At 43.2% G+C, this 24,552-nt stretch overlaps 1 protein-coding gene across 1 annotated transcript; it reads right to left on the bottom strand.

Moving 5' to 3' along the window:
- Nucleotides 1-11,063: 11,063 nt before the first annotated feature.
- On the bottom strand, nt 11,064-24,323 carry LOC118384380 (complement C1q tumor necrosis factor-related protein 1-like). Its single transcript, XM_035770864.2, has 3 exons — nt 24,207-24,323; nt 14,628-14,858; nt 11,064-13,859 (listed from the first exon to the last, which is right to left on the bottom strand). The coding sequence occupies exons 2-3, from the start codon at nt 14,845-14,847 to the stop codon at nt 13,312-13,314; spliced, it is 768 nt and encodes a 255-aa protein (XP_035626757.2). The 5' UTR covers nt 14,848-14,858; nt 24,207-24,323; the 3' UTR covers nt 11,064-13,311.
- Nucleotides 24,324-24,552: the final 229 nt, after the last annotated feature.

The following is a 24,552-nucleotide window of genomic DNA, read 5'->3' as shown; positions in this document are numbered from 1 at the left end:
CCTGGCATCCTTTCACTCCCTCCTCTCTACATTTTCCTCCTCTGTCTCTGCTGCTAAAGCCACTTTCTACCATTCTAAATTCCAAGCATCTGCCTCTAACCCTAGGAAGCTCTTTGCCACCTTCTCCTCCCTCCTGAATCCTCCCCCCTCCCTCCTCCCTCTCTGCAGATGACTTCGTCAACCATTTTGAAAAGAAGGTCGATGACATCCGATCCTCGTTTGCTAAGTCAAACGACACCGCTGGTTCTGCTCACACTGCCCTACCCTATGCTCTGACCTCTTTCTCCCTCTCTCTCCAGATGAAATCTCGCGTCTTGTGACGGCCGGCCGCCCAACAACCTGCCCGCTTGACCCTATCCCCTCCTCTCTTCTCCAGACCATTTCCGGAGACCTTCTCCCTTACCTCACCTCGCTCATCAACTCATCCCTGACCGCTGGCTACGTCCCTCCCGTCTTCAAGAGAGCGAGAGTTGCACCCCTTCTGAAAAAACCTACACTCGATCCCTCCGATGTCAACAACTACAGACCAGTATCCCTTCTCTCTTTTCTCTCCAAAACTCTTGAGCGTGCCGTCCTTGGCCAGCTCTACCGCTATCTCTCTCAGAATGACCTTCTTGATCCAAATCAGTCAGGTTTCAAGACTAGTCATTCAACTGAGACTGCTCTTCTCTGTATCACGGAGGCGCTCCGCACTGCTAAAGCTAACTCTCTCTCCTCTGCTCTCATCCTTCTAGACCTATCGGCTGCCTTCGATACTGTGAACCATCAGATCCTCCTCTCCACCCTCTCCGAGTTGGGCATCTCTGGCGCGGCCCACGCTTGGATTGCGTCCTACCTGACAGGTCGCTCCTACCAGGTGGCGTGGCGAGAATCTGTCTCCTCACCACGCGCTCTCACCACTGGTGTCCCCAGGGCTCTGTTCTAGGCCCTCTCTTATTCTCGCTATACACCAAGTCACTTGGCTCTGTCATAACCTCACATGGTCTCTCCTATCATTGCTATGCAGACGACACACAATTAATCTTCTCCTTTCCTCCTTCTGATGACCAGGTGGCGAATCGCATCTCTGCATGTCTGGCAGACATATCAGTGTGGATGACGGATCACCACCTCAAGCTGAACCTCAGCAAGACGGAGCTCCTCTTCCTCCCGGGGAAGGACTGCCCGTTCCATGATCTCGCCATCACGGTTGACAACTCCATTGTGTCCTCCTCCCAGAGCGCTAAGAACCTTGGCGTGATCCTGGACAACACCCTGACGTTCTCAACTAACATCAAGGCGGTGTCCCGTTCCTGTAGGTTCATGCTCTACAACATCCGCAGAGTACGACCCTGCCTCACACAGGAAGCGGCGCAGGTCCTAATCCAGGCACTTGTCATCTCCCGTCTTGATTACTGCAACTCGCTGTTGGCTGGGCTCCCTGCCTGTGCCATTAAACCCCTACAACTCATCCAGAACGCCGCAGCCCGTCTGGTGTTCAACCTTCCCAAGTTCTCTCACGTCACCCCGCTCCTCCGCTCTCTCCACTGGCTTCCAGTTGAAGCTCGCATCCGCTACAAGACCATGGTGCTCGCCACGGAGCTGTGAGGGGAACGGCACCTCAGTACCTCCAGGCTCTGATCAGGCCCTACACCCAAACAAGGGCACTGCGTTCATCCACCTCTGGCCTGCTCGCCTCCCTACCACTGAGGAAGTACAGTTCCCGCTCAGCCCAGTCAAAACTGTTCGCTGCTCTGGCCCCCAATGGTGGAACAAACTCCCTCACGACGCCAGGACAGCGGAGTCAATCACCACCTTCCGGAGACACCTGAAACCCCACCTCTTCAAGGAATACCTAGGATAGGGTAAGTAAGGGTAAGTAATCCTTCTCACCCCCCCTTCTCCCCCAACAAGATTTAGATGCAAGTGGCTGTTCCACTGGTGGTCATAAGGTGTATGCACCAATTTGTAAGTCGCTCTGGATAAGAGCGTCTGCTAAATGACTTAAATGTAAATGTAAATGTAGTGGCAGATAGCCTGGAGGTTAGATTGTTGGGCCAGTAACAAAGGTTGTGTCGCGCCTGCTCTCGCTCTTCCCCCTGGCACTCGAGGGCACCAGGCTCCCCAGCATTACACACTCCTGCAACAATCATTATGCACACCTGCCTCCCCCTGTCGCACGCACCATTGATTATTGGAATCACCTGGACTCAATCACCTCTGTCATTACCTCCCCTATATTTGTCTGTTCCCTCGCTCTGTTCACCGCTTCAGCATTGTCGTTTGTTGTTTACCGGTGTGCTGATGCTGTTCCTGTTTTGTTTACCTGTCTGTTCCTGAATAGATGTTGACTCCTAGTACCTGCTTCTCATCTCCAGCGTCAGTCTTTACAGGTTGCTGGTTTGAATACCAGAGCTGACAAGTGAAGAATCTGTCAATGTGCACTTGAGCAATGCACTTAACACCAATTTTCTCCGGGGGTGTCGTACTGTTATGGCTGACCCTGTAAAACAACACATTTCAATGCACTTTTTTTTCACTACACTATAACTGCCTGCCCAACGACCATGTAAAGACACAGGTATTAAGGACACTTTTTTGTTTTATCAACTAGTTTCACGTCAACAAGTGATTATCAGTAAAGGCATTAAGTTACATTTAGAGTCTAGACAGAAATACCACGCTGCCAGTGACTCTGGTTAGGTTAGGTCTTTCTTTAATAAAATATTGTAGAGCAAGACTGGATACCATGCCTGAACTGTAGATGGCAGTCTAGAAGCAAAATCTGGATTTGAAGAAATACTTCTGGATTATTTGAGGAAGAAAAAATGTTAATTCTTAAAATGACATTTCTATCAGGGTGCTTTGGATATTGGGTCTTATGCAATTGATACTCCATTATTCCTAACAAAGGATGAACAATAAAATAATGGAAAAAAAAGAAGTTACTCATAGCCTTATTCCATTTACTGTACAGTCTTTTCTGTTTGAACAAAACATTTGATAACGTCTATATAGGTCTTCGGTGAAACTTTTCAATTATGTGTGTCATTGTTGATTTATGGTGAGGTGTTTATTCTGTAGCACAAACACTCCCCCTCAAACACTCCCTAAATCGTGGTATTGAATGTTTCACCAGACTTTTACCCCTCTAACTGTCTATGACACTATTGCAGCTCTGTTGGTGTAACGTTTATTGACGATGTTGATACCTCCTGGAAACAAAGCTTGTTTTAAGGAGGATGGGATGCAGCCAAGTCATTTTGGTTCCTGGACAATTATCAATGACCCAATCCCAGCTCAGTTAATCCCTACCATTGTGTTGCTTCGTTGTCATAATGCCAAAGCACATGTACATTATCCCAGGGGCGCTGGAAGACACATTAGGTTACTTACATTGTATGTCCCTCTTACTGTCCTGAATGCCTCTGCTGACCCCACAGCTATTGTATGCAGTAATCAAGTGCCTATGAACCAGAGTTCTACTGTTAGTGCTGAGGCGGTGTGCCCTAGTAGAAAGTCCACTGTGTGTAGCTCACCCTGCACTTACATAACTAACATGAGCATGTCTACTTCTGCTAAGCTTCCCAGTAAAACAATGAGAACAATCAAGCATCACAGGAAAGTGCTAAAAAATAGCCCACGTTAACAATTGTAACTTAGGAAACAAGGATCATGAAATCAATAATTTGCTAGTAACATATGACATATTCTGACAATTTCTGAAACTCAGATAATAGCTTTGATGAACAGTGGTAGCAATACATGGCTATAACATCTACATGAAATGCCAAAGGTGGAGGTGTTGCCATTTATGTTGAGAACCACATTCCTGTAAAGCTTAGAGGGGATCTCATGTTAAATACTGTTGAAGTAATATGGCTATAGGTTCATCTGCCTCAACTAAAGCCCATTCTGATGAGAAGCTGCTATAGACAACCAACTGCTAACAGTATGTATCTGGATAACGTGTGAAATACTTGATAAAGACTTAGTTGGTCTGCGCTGTGTACTGAGGAGCAACCAGACAATGCACATTTCTGAAATTACTTATCACAGTTTGTAAAAAAAAAAACATGCACCCATTAACAAACTGTTACATCCCTGTGGATTGATGGGGTATTTAAACATTTTATGGTTGAGAGGGATGATGCAAAATGAATGGCAAATAAGTCTGGCTGCATAACCGATTGGCAAACATACTGCAAATTGAGAAGTCATGTGACTAAACGGAACAAAAAGAAGAAACTATACTATGAAACAAAGGTAAAAGACATAAAGAATGATAGTAAAAAGCTTTGGAGCACCTTAAATTAAATTTCGGCCAAAAAGGCAAACTCAGCTCCATCATTCATTGAATCGGATTCAAAATTCAAAACATTCATCACGAAACCCACTGATATTGCCAACTACTTAAATGTTTTTACCATTAGCAAACTTAGGCATGACATGCCAGCAACAAACGCTGACACTACACATCCAAGAATAACTGATCAAATTATGAAATACAGGTATTGTCATTTTGACTTCCGTAAAGTTAGTATGGAAGAAGTGAAAAAAATGATTGTTGTCTATCAAAAATGATAAGCCACCGGGTTCTGACAACTTGGATGGAAAATTACTGAGGATAATAGAGGACGATATTGCCACTCCAATTTTCCATATCTTCAATCTAAGCCTCCTAGAAAGTGTGTGCCCTAAGGCTTCGAAGGAAGCAAAAGTAATTCAGCTACCTAAGACTAGTAAAGCCCCCTTTACTGGCTCAAGTAGCTGACCAATCAGAATGTTACCAACCTGTAGTAAACTTTTTGAGAAAAAGTGTGTTTGACCAGATACAATGCTGTTTTACTGTAAAGAAATTGACAACAGACTTTCAGCACGCTTATAGGGAAGGACATTCAACAAGCACAGCACTTACACAAATGACTTATGATTGGCTGAGAGAAATTCATGATAAAAGATTGTGGGGGTTGTTTTGTTGTACTTCAGTGCTGCTTTTGACATTATCGATCATAGTCTGCTGATGGAAAAACGTATGTGTTATGCTTTGCATCCCCTGCTATATTGTGGATAAAGAGTTACCTGTCTAACAGAACACAAAGGGTGTTCTTTAATGGAATCATCTCCAACATAATCCAGGTAGATTCAGGATTTCCCCAGGGCAGCTGTTTAGGCTCCTTACTTTTTTCAATCTTTACTAATGACGTGCCACTGGCCTTGACGTGTATAGCCTTGACTCAACACTATACACATCAGCTACTACCATGAATGAAATCACTGTAAGACTTAACAAAGAGCTGAAGTTAGTTTCTTAATGGGTAGCAAGGAATAAGTTAGTCCTAAATATTTCAAACTAAAAGCATTGTATTTGGGACAATTCGTTCACTAAACCATAAACCTCAACAAAATCTTGTAATAAATCATATGGATATTGATCAAGTTGAGGTGACTAAACTGCTTGAAGTAACCCTGAATTGTAAAGTGTCATGGTCAAAATATATGGATACAATGGTAGCTAAGATTGGGAGAAGTCTGTCCATCCTAAAGCACTACTCTGCCATTTTAACAAAATTATCAACAAGGTAGGTCCTACAGGCTCTAGTTTTGTTGCGGGGGCCCCCAACCTTACAATTGGTTCAGAACAGCGCAGCACGGCTTTCCTTAAAATGTGCACGGAGAGCTAGCATTAGTAATATGCATGTAACTCTCTCACGGCTCAAAGTGGAGGAGAGATTGACTTCATCATTTTGTAAGAAGTGTTGACATGCTAAATGCACCGAAGTGTCTGTTTAAACTACGAGCACACAGCTTGGACACCCATACATACCCCACAAGACATGCCACCAAAGGTCTCTTCACAATCTCCAAGTCAAGAACAGACTATGGGAAGTGCAAAGTACTGGGTGCACCTCAGCTACGCTCAAGGTTCTAAACGATATCATAACCGCCATCGATAAGAGACATTACTGTGCAGCCATATTCATCGACCTCACCAAGGCTTCCGACATTCACCACATTCGTATTGGCAGACTTAACAGACTTGGTTTCTCAAATGATTGACTCGCCTGGTTCACCAATTACTTCTCAGTGTTCAGTGTGTCAAACTGTTGTCCGGACCTCTGGCAGTCTCTATGGGGGTGCCACAGGGTTCAATTCTCGGGCTGACTCTCTTCTCTGTATACATCAATGATGTCGCTCTTGCTGCTGGGGATTCTCCGATCCACCTCTACGCAGACGACACCATTCTGTATACCTCTGGCCCTTCTTTGCACACTGTGTTAACAAACCTCCAGATGAGTTTCAATGCCATACAACTCTCCTTCCGTGGCCTCCAACTACTCTTAAATGCATGTAAAACTAAATCCCTGCTCTTCAACCGATCACTGCCCGCACCTGCCTACCCATCCAGCATCACTACTCTGGAGGGTTCTGACTTAGAGTATGTGTACAGCTACAAATACCTAGGTGTCTGGTTAGATTGTAAACTCTCCTTCCAGACTCACATTAAGCATCTCCAATCCAAAATTAAATCCATAATCGGCTTCCTATTTCACCACAAAGAATGCTTCCAAACATACCCTCGTAAAACTGACCATCCTACCGATCCTCGACTTCGGCGATGTCATTTATAAAATAGCCTCCAACACTCTACTCAACAAATTGGATGCAGTCTATCACAGTGCCATCCGTTTTGTCGCCAAAGCCCCATATTGCACCCACCACTGTGACCTGTACACTTTTGGTGGCTGGCCGTCTCTTCATACTCGTCGCCGACCCATTGGCTCCAGGTCATCTACAAGTCTCACCATAACAGCACCCACTCGTAGCATGCGCTCCAGCAGGTATATCTCAATGCTCACCCCCAAAGCCAATTCCTCCTTTGGCCGCCTTTCCTTCCAGTTCTCTGCTGCCAATGACTGGAACGAACTGCAAAAATCACTGAAGCTGGAGATTCATATCTCCCTCACTAGCTTTAAGCACCAGCTGTCATAGCAGCTCACAGATCACTGCACCTATACATAGCCAATCTGTAAACAGCCCATCCAACTACCTCATCCCCATACTGTATATATTGATTTATCTTGCTCCTTTGCACCCCAGTATCTCTTCTTGCACATTCTTCTTCTGCACATCTACCATTCCAGTGTTTAATTGCTATATTGCAATTTACTTCGCCACCTTGGCCTATTTATTGCCTTACCTCCCTTGTCTTACCTCATTTGCACTCACTGTATATAGACATTTTGTTTCCTTTTTTTTTACTGTTTTATTGACTGTATGTTTTGTTTATACCATGTGTAACTCTGTGTTGTTTGTGTCGAACTGCGATGCTTTATCTTTGCCAGGTCGCAGTTGTAAATGACAACTTGTTCTCAACTAGCCTACCTGGTTAAATAAAGGTGAAATAAAAACAGAGACATGGCTACATGGAAATCTATCCCACATCAGGTAACTAAAGCAAGCAGTAGCATCGGATAAAAAAAAAAACAGATAAAAAATACACCTTACGGAACAACTGGGACTGTGAAGAGACACCCACAGGCACAGACAGATATACACATACAATTCACAATTCACAATATATATATATATATATGCCATTTAGCAGACGCTTTTATCCAAAGCGACTTACAGTCATGTGTGCATACATTCTACGTATGGGTGGTCCCGGGGATTGAACCCACTACCCTGGCGTTACAAGCGCCATGCTCTACCAACTGAGCTACAGAAGGACCACATAATAAGACACGCACTCTACACACATGTTGGGGCTCCCGAGTGGCACAGTAGTCTAAGGCACTGCATCTCAGTGCTAGAGACATCACTACAGACACTTTGGTTAGAATCCAGGCTGTATCCCATAGCGCGGTGCACAATTGGACCTGTGTCGCCTAGGTTTGGCCGGTATAGGCCGTCATTGTAAATAAGAATATGTTCTTAACTGACTTGCCTAGTTAAATAAAGGTAAAAAAATACATTTAAAAAAATGACATGTACACATGGATTTTATATTGCAGAATACACTATGCATTGGGGCAGTTAGCGTTCTCCTGGCATCTGCCAAACCCAGATTTGTCTGTCGGACTGACAGATAGAGAAGCGGCATTCATCACTCCAGAGAACGCGTTTCCACAGCTCCAGAGTCCAATGGCAACGAGCTTTACATCACTCCAACCGGCGCTTGGCATTGCCATTGGCGATCTTAGGCTTTTGTGCGGCTGCGCGGCCATGCAAGCCCATTTCATGAAGCTGCTGACAAAGTTATTGTGCTGACATTGCTTCCAGAGGCAGTTTGGAACTTGCAGCGAGTGTTGCAGCTGAGGACAGATGATTTTAACGTGCTTTGGCACTAGGCGGTCCCATTCTGTGAGTTTGTGTGGCCTACCACTTTTTTTGTGGCTGACCCGTTGTTGCTCCTAAAGGTCCCACTTCACAATAACAGCACTTACAGTTCAACGGGGAAGCTATAGCAGGGCAGAAATATGCCGAACCGACTTGTTGGAAAGGTGGTATCTTGTGACGGTGCCACATTGAAAGTTACTGAGCTCGTCAATAAAGCCATTCTACTGGCAATGTTTGTATTGGGTACACCGAGAGCAACTGACAGCAAAAGAGCTGAACGCAGAACTCTGAGATATGCAGCGGGTAACTTTGATTGTAAACTACATTCGACATGCCTGTTTGTAAAACTATGTGGAGATATGGGATCAAAGCATAACAATGTTTTATTTCACACCGAGGCTTGTTGGTTATGGAAGGCGAGTGTTGGAAAGATTTTTTTGAATTGAGACTCGACTTTCTGTGTGATGAAAAGAAAATGTGTCTCCTTACCTAAGTAAAATACATATTTTGGGAGACTGAGCAAATGGAAAGCAAGCATGAAGGTGAAATACTGAAAAACATCTACAAATGAGTGACTGAATCAGCGAAATCCGTTTGACTGTGATCCTGGCTCAATTGACATGCCGGTAAGTGAACTCAAACAGCTGATTGAGCTGTCATGTGACCGAATGCTGAAGACAACGCATTCATGGGTCACTATGGAGGAGTTTTGGTTTATGACTCAAAGGAAATACTGTGCTGTCTCCCTCTGAGCATTAAAACTCATGGTAGGCTGATTCAGTACTCTTGTCTGCAATAAAAACGAATATCAATCCAGGTTGGATGTGCCAGGAGAGATGAGGTGTGCACTGTCGACCATGCCCCCTGACTTTGAGAAGCTCTGATGCAACATGCATCAAGCACACCCATCTCATTAGTGTTGGTGAGATAAGAGAAATGATTTCAGACTCATTTTCAATTGACTGTCATAGCCCCACATTAAAAAATACACATTGGATGTTAATTACATAGGTTTTTTCCGCATGGTTGGGGTCGCACAAATTTTCAGATATCAAAATGTGGTCGTGGGCCAAAACATTTTGTGAACCCCAGCGTTATATTAATAGGTGTATGAATCGGAGCATATTGCTGTCCTGCTTGAGCATTCAAAATGTAACAACTACTTTTGGGTGTCAGGGAAAGTACATATTCTCATTAGGAATGTAGTGAAGTAAAAGTTGTCAATCTAGATAGTAAAGTAGGGTCCTGAGTAGCACAGCAGTTCATTCCCAGGCTTTGTCACAGCCGGTCAGACTGGGAACCCTGTGGGACAGTGCACAACTGGACAAGTGCCATCTGGGTTAGGGGAGGGTTTGACCGGGGGGGCTTTCTTTGGCTCATTGCACTCTAGCGACTCCTTGTGGCAGGGTCAGGTTCCTGCAAGCTGACCTCAGTCCTTCAACACATTTGTTGCGGCTTACTTCCGGGTGAAGCGAGCAGTGTGACAAGATGTAGCGCCGCCAGTCGGGTCATGTTTCAGAGGTTGTATGACTCAACTTTCGCCTATCCCGAGCCGATTGGGGAGTTGCAGCGATGAGCCAAGCTTGTAATTTGGGGAGAAAATGGTGGAAAAAATAATACGCTTGTGACTGTACCGTCGGGCCTAGTTAGTACTTCGATACGAGACCGCCTGGGAATACCAGGTGGTGTAAACTCTAATTATTATTATTTAAAAATATGTAAATAGTAAAGTACAGTACAGATACCCCCAAAAACTACTTTAAAGTATTTTTACTTAAGTACATTACACCACTGCCATTTGGGATGTCGCCTTACTACAATTGCTGTCTGGCACCCGTTTATGAGCCCTACTTGTGGTTACCGTAGACATGGGATTTACAGCATACATTTGACTATCACATGCACTTAGATTACAGTACTATGGCCAAGACCTTTCACGTATGTGGTCCCGGGAATCAAACCCGCTATCCTGGCATTGCAAACACCATGCTCTACCAACTATACTACAGAAGATCAAGTCAGGTGAAGTCCTGCTTGAGAGGAGTCTGTGTGGCAGATGGACACCATAGCATGCCATTGCGAAGCAGTGAGTTTGTACATATTAGGCAAATTTATAGCCCCCATTACAACAGCAGTGGAATGGGCTGTGGTTTGAGGACAGGGTGTAGCTGGCCACGACTGCAGATTGAACCGCTGCAGAAAACCCCCTGAAATGCTGAGTGAGTGTTGTGGTGTGGTGGAAGACTTGTATTAAGGCAAGAGGAAAGTATATGCTCCTTGGGACAACACATAGAAAACCAGACCAAAGAGGGAACGCCTGCCCAGTGTGGTCGGGTGTCATTTAAACCACTAATGTCTCAGTCAACTCAACTATAGAGAAGGATAGGAATGCACCATAATGCGTCATCAAAACTATCATGAAATGTGTTGTTATTGCTGTGTTGTCTATGTCCAAAGGAGGCCCTTGTTATTTCAAGGGCGTTCTTGTGACATAGAGATTTGGGAGGTTGCCGACATGAACTCCACTCTAGCGTACTAACCATTATATTTTTATTGCCTTTGGCAGAAGGATACAATAATCCCTCAACACTCATAAGAACAGATGATAGGTCATATAACAATGGAGGTTGTTGAATTATGAAGATCTGTACAGTGGGCGTTGACCTCTTCTCTTGTGCACCTTCCCTTGCTTGACTGCAACTGTTTGACAGATCTGTGGAACAATCAAGCTTGAGACAAAGATGTGTCAATATCTTTATTAACAAAGGTTTGCAAAGTTCATGTAAAATATGTATTGGTCATATGTCATCCATGCGGAATATGTACATTTATTTGAATTATAAAACGAAATATAATGTAGCACCTTTTTGTACATTATTTAACACCATAAGGACACAATCAAGTAACTTGAACAGCAAAACAGCGTTGAATTCATTGGAGCATTTTGTCATGAATGAAGGAAGAATAGTTCTCGAATTGTGACATCTCTACACCTGTGTCTACTAGCTAACTTTATAAATGAAAAGTTCACCCCTGAATGGCCAGCTTCTCAAAGCTAACTTCCTATCAAATCATCCCCCATTCTGACACAAAAACAACATTCAACGAAGTGCTGTGAGAAGAGGTTTGAACTTGGCTGAAGGATGCCACCTGTTGTTAAAAGCGTTGACCTGCATGGTTAGGAATTGGTTTATGAGGGCCACAGTACTGTAAGAACTTGGAAGGGTTTTGGATAGCTTGCACTTTTTTTCCATTCCATTGAAAAGCAACTGTCTGTCACACCATTAAACACATGTAGAATTATATTTGCAATTCAGTTCCAAATATAAAAGTCTTGCTTAGTCCTTCATTCACTCTCTGTGTCTTTGCACTTAATCAGCCCTTTGATCAACTGTTTATCTTTGTTTGATCTCTGGACTCCCTTCTGCATGTGATATGAGGGTTGAGCTGTGTCTGGATGACTGACTAGAGGAAACTCACCTGCACCCTCTGACATCCTGTTTTGAATCTTTACAAAAAGATTTTTGCATACCTGTAAAGCCCAACTCTAACTCTCACACAGACATTCATCAACCTGCAGTAAAACCACACATTACAGTGTGATTTTAAAACGACTGAAGGATGTTTTAGCACCATGTATTATGTAGGTTATTTCAGCAAAAGGCTACTCCTGGCAACAGGATCTGTGTTGACTTTAGCCTCAGAAATGCTCTATTTCCTGAAGAAATGTTACTGTTGGAGTCTTACTGGGTTTCACGCCAACACTTTTCAGAGTACCCGGCAAAATAGTATCACACAAGGAACTTCTGACATTTCCGTAAAAATTCAAATTCAGCAAGGCGAATTTGGCAAGGCGCCAAATCTCACAAGACTTATCCCAGCTGCTGTCATTGAAGGAAATACTGCCAAGAGAACTGTTGGAATCAATCAATTCATCTTTCTACTTCAGAGGACTTCTTTGTGCAATTGAATACTTGATCCATATCAAACCTATTTGAATGGTGCAATGGTACCCTATTCCAGCTGGCACTGTTAGTTTGCCACATTAGGTTCTGATTAGATAAGACCAAACAAAAACAGCACCAAACTGTAAGTAACATTTCTGTATCCTGTTACCAAGGGATCCCTGTTGAACTATTATCATATTATTCTTATTTGGACTTGTGACTACTGTAATGACTACTGTCGTCTTTTTAATTTATACCCACTGTGCAACTGATATCCAGCTGGAAAATATCAGGACCTTAATGAACAGATTTACCAGACAAAATTGATCCAAGAGCTTAGAAACTGAACACAAAAAAAACAGCATACAAACTAGACTAGTGTCCAGACAAAACATCTGAGACAAATGACAGTATTAAGGCATAGCACCAATCTGGGAGTTTGGGAAGACAACCAGGCTTTCTGGCATCACTAATGGTTTCAAAGCACTTCAATGTGTGTCAGTTCACTGTGACACCTCCTAATAAAGCTAACAACCAACAGTGAAATCCATTACAGCCAGATGTTTACAAACCCCTTTATGTCTTTAAGGGGACATCTCTTTCCTTGTGTCATAGGTCTTTTCCCTCCCAGCATCCTTGTGAGCATATACTTCTAATAATATTTATTTTTCAATACAGGGGACACGGAGTCTATGGATATGTACATGGAGTCATTACCTTACCTTACATTACCCCAGTATCCCTTTGCAGCGTATAAAGGCACTTAAAAGTAGGTGTGTGCATCAATGAGTAACCCTGCATAAAGAGGCCCCTCTTCCAATCGGAACCTCCTGAACTCTGACCTCTAGCCCCCTCCCTTCGTGTCAGTTGGGGATCGTGTTCATTAGGGCTCACCGTACCAAAACATTGTAAACATTTTGCAACGGAAAAAGAAAACAAGCATTTCTTCCTGGACAAGTCCATATAATACCTCCCCGTTTGGCACTGCTTAGAGCGTTTTCTTCCTGTTTTGTGCCTACTGAACACGACCCAGCAGGTCATCTCACTCCAGGGTGGGCTTGATGAGGTATCCGTTGAAGGTGATGTAGACATCCACATCGTCACTATACACAGCGTTCTCCCTCTCCCTCTTGTACAGCCGGACCCACACCTCGTCATTGAGCTCAAGGGGCAACATAAGGCTCTGGCTCTGCATGATGGACCTCTCGCTGGGCTGGGCGTACACGATGGCCTGCTCCTTGTCATTCCTCATTATGTGCAGGTAGGTCTCCTTAAAGTTCCAGGTGTGGATGTTGACATTGAAGAAGTAGATCCCAGGGACATAGCAGTTGAACTTTCCTTTGAACATGTCGAAGTGGCCGTGGAGGTTGACGAACTCTGTGTCGAACACCAGGGCCTGGTAGTAGTCCACACTGTGGAGGGATTTGCGACGCCCCACCGAGAAGGCTGCTTCCTGGGTCTTGCAGGGGTCCCCTGGGGGGCCCACCTGGCCCTTGGTTCCTTTGGGGCCCATTGGCCCTCGGGATCCAGTAGCGCCTTCCTCACCAGACTTCCCAGGTGTCCCCCTGTCCCCACGGTTTCCCTTGTCCCCTGTGAGGCAAGATGGAAAATATACAGCACATGAGTCCTTAGAGAGCTATGACACAGTAATGTAGACTAAAGGTCCAAATGGGGTAATGTTGAGATTAAAGTCAGTACAACATGGATCATAGAAGACGATGTGTAGATAGATTGTTTATGATTGTCTCCAGATAGCAATGTTACGTAAACTTAGAGTCACTCCAGACTTCAGACTTCTCCAGACTTCTCATAATTGTATATGAGAATTTAGGGTTCCCGGAGTTATGCTTATCTTTCACAGGATATTTTTTTCTGCTACTTTATTTTTGGAAGGCCACAGTATGTTTTTCCAAGCCAGGTCATACTCTCTGGTGAGCAAACACACACACACGCACACATGCACACACACATGCACACACACATGCACACACACATGCACACACACAAACTGTTACGTTTTTGGACATGTTTTCAGCCACATAAGCAAATTCAGTGCCAGGCTAATGTTCTGAAATAGCAGCAGACATTTTAGCCTCTAAATCCACTGACTGGAGAACATTTTTTACAGCATTCCTTCAATGAAAGGAAGCCTTGGATTGGAATACACATAATCATAATCCAATCAAATTGAATTCAGTCAGTGGGTACAGTATAGCCTGGTCCCGGATCTTTTTGTGATGTTTGGCAAACTGTTTAGTCTTTGGAATGACAACCACCATAGGAGTTGGCAAAACAACACAAAGAGACCTGGTATCAAGCTATGTGTATTGCAGGTGTAAAGGCACAATCCAGGCGCACCTTTGAGGATAGTCATGTTGATGTAGGTGCGGACTTCAGGCATCTGGTTCAGGCCACTCTTTTGGTCCCCCGTCTGAGGGGCTGGGGGGCCCTTCTGTAGCTCCAGGTCGTCACAGCAGCGGCGGCAGGGGGTAGGAGGGGCACCTCCGGGGGACGGGACAGTGATGACCAGAGGGAGGAACAGGAGGATGGGGCTCAGGAGGAGGAGGTGGTCAAACATGGTTGCTGCAACTGAGAGGACAAGGAAGGACAACAGGCAGATTTAGACACAAACTTTGTGCTGTAAATCTTTGAACAAGGAGAGTTATTTGAGAGTATTATATCCAAGATGGGCTTATACCGAAGTCCAATTGACAGTGGTGTTTGCTATTATAAACATGAAGGTACAGTTGTAAATTGGTCCTGCTGACAGTATACATAAAGCACTCGTAGTGGAGAGAAATACCATTTCATTCCAGTATCATATGAGATTCTACATCGTTGTCTGTTACATAACTCAAATAGTAAAGGCTCGATTCAATGCGTAACGCAATAGGAACTTAAAAGCAATGTTCCCACATGAGTGGAGACTGCAGCACGTAAACACAGCATATCTAGGCTCAATCGGAAATTACTTTTAAATATAATTCAGGCTATAGTGCTGAACTTTGGTGATACACATTGACTCGAGCATGAAGAAAAAACAAGTTAGACAAAGAGGTATTTATGTTATCCTGTGAGTAGGGTAAATTATACTATAATGCAGCTGTTCCCAAACTAGGGGTAACGACATATTGTGTGGTCGACTAATATGAACATGGGGTCAAGGGAGAATCTCCAAAATCAGGTCCAAAATATATATTTTATATATACAGTGCCTTTTTTTGCACGCCCAATTTTTCAGTTTTTGATTTGTTAAAAAAGTTTGAAATATCCAATAAATGTCGTTCCACTTCATGATTGTGTCCCACTTGTTGTTGATTCTTCACCAAAAAATACAGTTTTATATCTTTATGTTTGAAGCCTGAAATGTGGCAAAAGGTCGCAAAGTTCAAGGGGGCCGAATACTTTCGCAAGGCATTGTATATATACACGATTGAAGTCGGACGTTTACATACACCTTAGCCAAATACATTTAAACTCAGTTTTTCACAATTCCTGACATTTAATTCTAGTAAATATTCCCTGTCTTAGGTCAGATAGGATCACCACTCCAGTTTAATAATGTGAAATGTCAGAATAATAGCAGAGAGAAGGATTTATTTCAGCATTTACAATACACATCTTTCATCACATTCCAAGTGGGTCAGATGTATACATACACTCAATTAGTATTTGGTAGCGTTGCCTTTAAATTGTTTAACTTGGGTCAAACATTTCGGGTGGCCTTCCACAAGCTTCCCACGGTAAGTTGGGTGAATTTTGGCCCATTCATCTTGACAGAGCTGGTCTAACTGAATCAGGTTACATGCACATGCTTTTTCAGTTTTGCTCACAAAATTTCTTTAGGATTGTGGTCAGGGCTTTATGACGGCCACTCCAATACATTGACTTGGTTGTCCTCGAGCCATTTTGCCACAACTTTGGAAGTATGCTTGGGGTCATTGTCCATTTGGAAGACCCATTTGCAACCAAGCTATAACTTCCTGACTGATGTCTTGAGATTTTGCTTCAATATAAACACATCATTTTATTTCCTCATGATGCCATCTATTTTTTGAAGTGCACCAGTACGTCCTGCAGCAAAGCACCCCCACAACATGATGCTGCCACCTCCGTGCTTCACGGTTGGGATGGTGTTCTTCGGCTTGCAAGCATCCCCCTTTTTCCTCCAAACATGACAATGGTCATTATGGCCATACAGTTCTATTTTTGTTTCATCAGACCAGAAGACATTTCTCCAAAAAGTACGATCTTTGTCCCCATGTGCAGTTGCAAACCGTAGTCTGGCTTTTTTATGGCGGTTTTGGAGCAGTGGCTTCTTCCTTGCTGAGCGGCCTTTCAGGTTATGTAGATATACAGTGGGGCAAAAAAGTATTTCGTCAGCCACCAATTGTGCAAGTTTTCCCACTTAAAAAGATGAGAGAGGCCTGTAATTTTCATCATAGGTACACTTCAACTATGACAGACAAAATGAGAAGAAAAATCCAGAAAATCACATTGTAGGATTTTTAATTAATTAATTTGCAAATTATGGTCGAAAATAAGTCTTTGGTCACTTACAAACAAGCAAGATTTCTGGCTCTCACAGACCTGTAACTTCTTCTTTAACTCCAACCTTGACTCCAACCTAAATGTAAACTTCTGACTTCCACTGTAAATATATACACAGTAACAGTCAAAGTTTGGACACCGACTTATTCAAGGGTTTTTATATATTTTTACAATTTTCTACATTGTATAATGAAGACAGCATAACTATGAAATAACACATATTGAATCATGTAGTCCCAAAAAAATGTTGTACAAATCAAAATATATCTTAGAATTGAGATTCTTCGAAGTAGCCACATGCTGCTTTGATGATAGCTTTGCACATCCTTGGCATTATCTCAACCAGCTTCACCTGGAATGCTTTTACAACAGTCCTGAAGGAGTTCCCACATATGCTGAGCACTTGTTGGCTACTTTCCCTTCACTCTGTTGTCCGACTCATCCCGAACCATCTCAACTGGGTTGAGGTCGGGGGGATTGTGGAGGCCAGGTCATCTGATGCAGCACTCCATCACTCTCCTTCTTGGTCAAATAGCCCTTACACAGCCTGGAGGTGTGTTGAATCATTGTCCTGTTGAAAAACAAGTGATTTTCCCACTAAGCGCATAACTGACGGGATGGCGTTTCACTGCAGAATGCTGTTGTAGCCATTCTGGGTAAGTGTGCCTTGAATTCTCAACAAATCACTGACAGTATCACCAGCAAAGCACCCCCATACCATCACACCTCCTCCTCCATGCTTCACAGTGGGAACCACACATGCAGAGATGATCCATTCACCTACTCTGTGTCTCACAAAGACACGGCGGTTGGAACTCCAAATCTCAACTATGGACTCATCAGACCAAAGGACAGATTTCCACAGGTCTAATGTCCGTTACTCGTGTGTCTTGGCTCAAACAAGTCTCTTCTTCTTATTGGTGTCCTTTAGTAGTGGTTTCTTTGCAGCAATTCGACCATGAAGGCCTGATTCATGCAGTCTCATCTGAACAGTTGATTTTGAGATGTGTCTGCTACTTGAACTCTGTGAAGCGTTTATTTGGGCTGCAATTTCTGAGGCTGGTAACTCTAATGAACGTATTCTCTGCAGCAGAGGTAACTCTGGGTCTTCCGTTCCTGTGGCGGTCCTCATGAGAGCCAGTTTCATCATAGCGCTTGATGGTTTTTGCTTCTGCACTTGAAGAAAGTTTCAAAGGTCTTGAAATTTTCCAGATTGACTGACCTTCATGTCTTAAAGTAATGATGGACTGTCATTTCGCTTTGGTTATTTGAGCTGTTCTTGCCATAATATGGACTTGGTCTGTTACCAAATAGGTCTATCTTCTGTAAACCATCCCTACCTTGTCACAACATCACTGATTGGCTCAAACACATTAAGAAGGAAAGAAATCCCACAAATTCACTTTTAACAACAGACACCCTTTAATTTAAATGCATTCCAGGTGACTACCTCATGAAGCTGGTTGAATGCCAAGAGTGTGCAAAGCTGTCATCAAGGCAAAGGGTGGCTACTTTGAAGAATCTCAAATATTAAAAATATTTGAATTTATTTAACACTTTTTTGGTTACGACATGATTCCATGTGTTATTTCATAGTTTTGATGTCTTCACTATTATTTTACAATGGAGAAAATAGTAAAAATATAGAAACACCCTTGAATGAGTAGGTGTGTCCAAACTTTTGATTGGGACTGTAAATATATTATATAGTTTTTGTCTCTCAAAATCATTGTAATGTGGTTAACCTAAAAAATCTAAATGAAAATGATTCAAATCTAAAAGTTACAATTCAACCAGAGGGTGCCCTTAGATCCTGGGAAAAGGCCGCACTTGACCATTGCACTTGAATCATTGGCTAAGCCTGCTAACCTATGAAACCACACACTATTGCAGAGACTTTGAGATTGCCGGCCTCAATTGATATGGTGAAAGCAATACCTTTGTCAGATAACACAGTGAAACTAAGAATTGACGCTATAGCTAGCAATCAAAAGCAAACTGACTGAACAACTTTATCCTCTCCAAATGGATGTTAACTGTGAGGGCCGAGATGCCCATTCGTTGACTTTTGTTCGCTACATGTCCTCGGATGCTTTTCATGAGGACATATTGTTCTGTCTCAGTATACCCGAGCATGAAACGGCAGAGGGGATGATGAGTGTGCTGCGTGGCTATATTGACGAAAAAGAGATTCCATGGGATTGAATAGTGGGATTTTTGCACAGATGGGGCTCCATCTATCGCGGGATGGTGGGCAGGCCTCTGCATTCTAGTTATACATGTTTCTCCCTCTGCCATATGGATGCATTGTATGATACACCCACTGGGCTATAATGGGTACACCCGAGAGCAACTTGTGGCAAAAGAGCTGAGCGCAGAACTCTGAGATTTAAGCAGCAGGTAACTTCAGGTGTAAACTACATTGCACACGCCTGTTTGCAAAACGTTGTGGAGATATGGGATCAGAGCATGACATGGTTCTATTTCACACCGAGGCTTGTTGGTTATCGAGGGGGAGTGTTGGAAAGATTATTGGAATTGAGAGAGGAACTGTTGTCATTCGCAATGGAAGTCAATCTTTCTGTGTAATGAAAATAACATTTCTCTCCTTGCCTATGTAACAGACATATTTGTGAAACTGAACGAACTGAACGCAAGCATGAAGGGGAAATACAAAACATTTCTACAGATGAGTGACCAATCAGATTTAGCTGATTTGACTGTGACCCTGGCTTAGTTGACATGCCGGTAAGTGAAATTGAGCAGCTGATCGAGCTGCCATGTGACTGAATGCTGAAGACAAGGCATTCACGGGTCACTATGGAGGAGTTTTGGTTTATGACTCAAAGGGAATACTGTGCCGTCTCCCTCCGAATATTAAAACTCACGGTATGCTGATTCAGTGCTCTCCTCTGTATTAGAAGAAAATACATTTGATCCAGGTTGGATGTGACAGGAGAGATGAGGTGCGCACAGTACACCACACCCCCTGACTTTGAGAAGCTCCGACACTACATGGATCAAGCACACCCATCTAATTAGGGGTGGTGAGATAAGAGTAATTATGTCAGACGAATTTGCAATTGACTTTCATAGCCCCACATTAAAAGTATGTGATTGTGATTTGAGAACACAATCAGAAATACAGTTAGAATGTTTTACAATGGACTGCCATAGCCCCAATTAACAAAGTAATCATCGGCTGTTAATTACATGCATTTTCTTTCACATGTTTGGGGTCGCAATCATTTTCAGATATCAAAATGTGGTCGTGGGCCCAAAAACAGTTTCGGAAACCCCTGCTATAGTGGTTTAATGAATATCCACATGAATAAGATGGGGGGGGGAAACATTCCTGAAATATCAGTCTGCTTAGTAACTGAATTATTACGTGTCCCACTGCTGTTCCAGGAGAGTGGGAAAAAGAGGATTTTGGATCCAGAGAAAACATACCATATATTTGCATAGGGGGGCAGGGAAAGCAGGGGGGAGCAGGGGAGCAGGGAAAGCAGGGGGGAGCAGGGGAGGAGGGGAAGTTTAGGAATGGTGAACACGAGCCAGCTATGAACTATCCATGAGACAGCAACCACTGTTGTTGTCAGGAGCTTCGTTTCAAACCATGACCATTATTGGTCATTTTCAATGATGCCAGCCCTTTAGTCTCAGACAGACAGTGCAACACAGCTGTTATACTAAGGTGCCATTTTAGATCCATAGCTCATTGCAGTCGACAAAACATTGGCCCAATGAAAATCCACAGAAGAAACACTAGTGTGGCTCTCATCCACAAACCAAAAGTATAGCAATGCTATAGCTTCTTCCATAATGTCCCTGGAATAAATGTCCATGATCTGCAGACATCTGAGTGATCTTGAAGGTCTTTTTCTGGGATTGTCAACTCAAAATCTAATCAAAGTTGAGTGTCATATGCACGGGATACAGCATAGTTGTCTGTAGAAAGGAATGCTTCATCTCCGCAAAATATGTGAACCATGTAAACTTGTGAAGTGTAACGAGGTACAGTATTGTCACGCTCTGACCTTAGTTCCTTTGTTTTGTCTTTTGTTTTAGTATGGTCAGGGCGTGAGTTGGGTGGGTTGTCTATGTTAGTTTGTCTATGATTTTCTATTTCTGTGTTTGGCCTGGTATGGTTCTCAATCAGAGGCAGCTGTCAATCGTTGTCCCTGATTGAGAACCATATTTAGGTAGCCTGTTTTCCATTGTGTTTTGTGGGTGGTTATTTTCTGTTTAGTGTTGTGGTGCACCTTACAGGACTGTTGGTTGGTTGGTTGGTTGGTTGGTTGGTTGGTTGGTTGGTTGGTTGGTTGGTTGGTTGGTTGGTTGTGTATTGTTTTGTTTTGTTTTCAGTGTTCATTAAAATATTTAAAATATGAACACTTACCACACTGCACCTTGGTCCTCCTCTCCTTCCCCAGACGACAAGCGTTACAAGTATCTTGGTCATTTTTGGATTCTACAGGCTGTGCCAAATGTTTTGTTATTACCGAAGGGTAAGAAATAACTACATTAATTTGATAGTAAGGAGTGCTTTAAATCGTTCAGCCTCTTTATTTGACAGTTGTGCCACAGAGTTCAATTGTACAGTTTAGAAGATGGACATTTGGACGCCATCCCAAATTGCACCCTATACCGTACATAGTGCAGTGCTTCCGGCCCTGGTCAAAACAGTTGTGCTCTATGGGAAAAGGGTGCCATTTGGGATGCACACTGGGTAGCGCTCTAGAGGAAACAGAGCGTAAAGGCTGACTTCAGGAATCAGGATTCAGCTGATCCAGCACACATTGTTTGAGCTAATCTCCATACACTACAGCAAAGCTGGCCTGCAGTCCTGGACCAAGGGGATGGTAACACAAGCATGGTTAATCAAGTTTGACTTGGCATATGGCATGGTACAGTCTGGGTTTAAAGCTATATGATCTGGTGGTGTGCTAGACTTGAGAACATGTTAATAAAGCCAGTGGAATGCATCAGTAGACTAATCTGCATTAGATAAATCATGTACATCAGCATCTCTGAGCAAGATGCCCCATACGGAAAAGTAATATGGCCATATATGGCCTTACCTTACATTACCTAAATTAATTCGATATCTCATTTCAAAATCATGGGCATTAATATGGAGTTGGTATCCCCTTTGCTGCTATAACAGCCTCCACTCTTCTGGGAAGGCTTTCCACTAGATGTTGGAACATTGCTGCAGGGACTTGCTTCCATTCAGCCACAAGAGCATTAGTCTGATCGGGCACTGATGTTGGGCGATTAAGCCTGGCTCGCAGTTGGAGTTCCAATTCATCCCAAAGGTGGTCAATGGGGTTGAGTTCAGGGTTCTTTGCAGGCCTATGAAGTTCTTCCACACCAATCTCGACAAACCATTTCTGTGTGGACTTCGTTTTGTGCACGGGGGCATTGTCAGGCTGAAACAGGAAAGGGCCTTCCCCAAACTGTTGCCACAAAGTTGGAAGCACAGAATCATCTAGAATGTCATTGTATGCTGTAGCGTTAATATTTCCCTTCATTGGAGCGAATGGGCCTAGCCCGAACCATGAACAACAGCCCCAGACCATTATTCCTCCTCCACCAAACTTTACAGTTGGCACCATGCATTGGGGTAGGAAGACTTTTCCTGGCATCCGCCAAACCCAGATTCATCTGTCGGACTGCCAGATGGTGAAGGGTGATTCGTCACTCCAGAGAACGCGTTTCCGCTGCTCCAGAGTCCAATGGCGGCGATCTTTACATCACTCCAGCTGATGCATGGCATTACGCATGGTGATCTTAGACTTGTGTGATACTGCTAGGACATGGAAACCCATTTCATGAAGCTCCCGTCGAACAGTTCTTGTGCTGACGTTGCTTCCAGACGCAGTTTGGAACTTGTTTGGAAAGGTGGCATCCTATGATGGTGCCATGTTGAAAGTCACTGAGCTCTTCAGTAAAGCCATTCTACTGCAAATGTTTGTCTATGAAGATTGCATGGCTGTGTGCTCAATTTTATACACCTGTCATTAACGGGTGTGGCTGAAATAGCCGAAACCACTCATTTGAAGGGATGTCCACATACCTTTGTGTATATAGTGTATTTCACAGTGGTTTAAATGGTACAATGATTCTCTACTCTATACTTGCTTGTTTTGTCACATAAACTGAAATTAGGTGAACTATTCAAATTTTAGCAACCAGGAAATGGCGGAGCGGTTTCTGCATAGTGCATTTTTTTGGTTTTTATATATATAATGCTGTTGGAAAAATACTGTGACATTTTGAAAATATTAAGCCGTTGAAGCTCATTTACTGCATTTCTATGCTATTTAAAAAGTCTAAAATGCTATTTAGAAAACAGCAAAAACAAGCTAAAAGGACCCCAACCATCCTGTAGCTTCATGTACCTCAGTTGACCTACAAACACATAGCCTATTAGCTATACAATTAGCCGCTACACATTAACTCAGCACCTGGATAACAAACTATAGTTTAATACATACAGACGGAGGTATTCTACATGTTTTACCATGGGGTTGGGATACATTTTTGCCTTTTGAAAGCTAATTCCATGCAATTCTACCTATTTTGCCATGACTTATGTCATGTTAATATGATATCTGAGTGAGAGTGACAAACAAAATCAATGGGGGCCAATTGGAGGTCAGGGCCCCTGGGCTCGTGCCCAGCGTTACCTGTCAGTAATTCGGCCTCGATTACTACAAATTTAGATAGATAGATAGCTAGACTAACTAGGTAGATTCTCAATTGCACACTCCTCGCGTCCTCTCTCCTTCCCGAAACCCATTGACTGAGAAAGGCAGAGATCCCTCCTCTCTGACCTTCTCCTCCAATGGGTTTTGAGAAGGAGGCGAGGAGAGAGGACGCAAGGAGTGTGCAATTGAGATTGTAATTATACCCTAGACTAATCAAAAAATGTTTTATGCCTTGCTAATTGAGTGACTGTCAGTGAGTGACATATAGCAAGAGGAAAACTGCTGATGCATGACTAAGTTTTGAAATTGCACCTTTTCTATTCACTATTCTAACTCTCACCAGAATTTGAGATCCTGACTGAGTTCCTAAAAAACAGTCAGCTACTCTGTGTCCTCATGTGTAATTACGGCCATGCCTGTATGGTCCTGTTGAGAGGTCAGCCAACTACTGAAACTAGCTGCGGCTGCTGATATGCAACTTCACCAGCCCTCTGGTGCTGCTCTATCCTCCTCTCTGCAAGTTCTGACGACGCCCATCAGTTAGACATTACATTTAATGTAGCCAAATTAAAGATGCGGAACTGCGTGAGACGTGCACTCTTGGCATTGTGCAGAAGCTACCGCAGAATGACAGATAATGTGATTGATAGTAAAGCATGCAGTAACTTACCTCTTGTAGAAGTCTCTTCAAGTGGTGTTGATCAGCTGAGGAGAGAGAGGAGAGAGAAAGGAGAGAGAAAGGGGAGGAAAGGGGAGGGGGAGAATCCTGAGTCAGCCTCTCTCTCTCTAAAATTCAAATGCAATGTTGCCAAAGCAAAGTGATACACATAAAACAATGAAAACAACATCGACAACTATAAGTACAAGTACTAATGAAAAACTGGTAAACCGATCTTAATTTGAGCCAGTTTGTTACAGCACGAAAATAATCATGCAGCGACTGGAAATGTGAATTATTATGTGGATTGTAATGAATGGACATTTCTCGTTGATACAAATCATGTCTTACATTTCAA

This window comes from Oncorhynchus keta, chromosome 5 (genome assembly GCF_023373465.1).
Source record: "Oncorhynchus keta strain PuntledgeMale-10-30-2019 chromosome 5, Oket_V2, whole genome shotgun sequence".
Classification (NCBI taxonomy): Eukaryota; Metazoa; Chordata; class Actinopteri; order Salmoniformes; family Salmonidae; genus Oncorhynchus; species Oncorhynchus keta.
The sequence above is the reverse complement of the archived record's forward strand: the minus strand, read 5'-3'. Positions and strand labels throughout refer to the sequence as shown.

Bases quoted from the DNA above. Each gene is read 5' to 3' on its own strand.
- LOC118384380 (XM_035770864.2), bottom strand. From the start codon at position 14,847: ATGTTTGACCACCTCCTCCTCCTGAGCCCCATCCTCCTGTTCCTCCCT. The intron at 13,860-14,627 runs GTGCGCCTGGAT...CTTGCCTCACAG, and splicing joins CAACATGACTATCCTCAAAG to GGGACAAGGGAAACCGTGGG.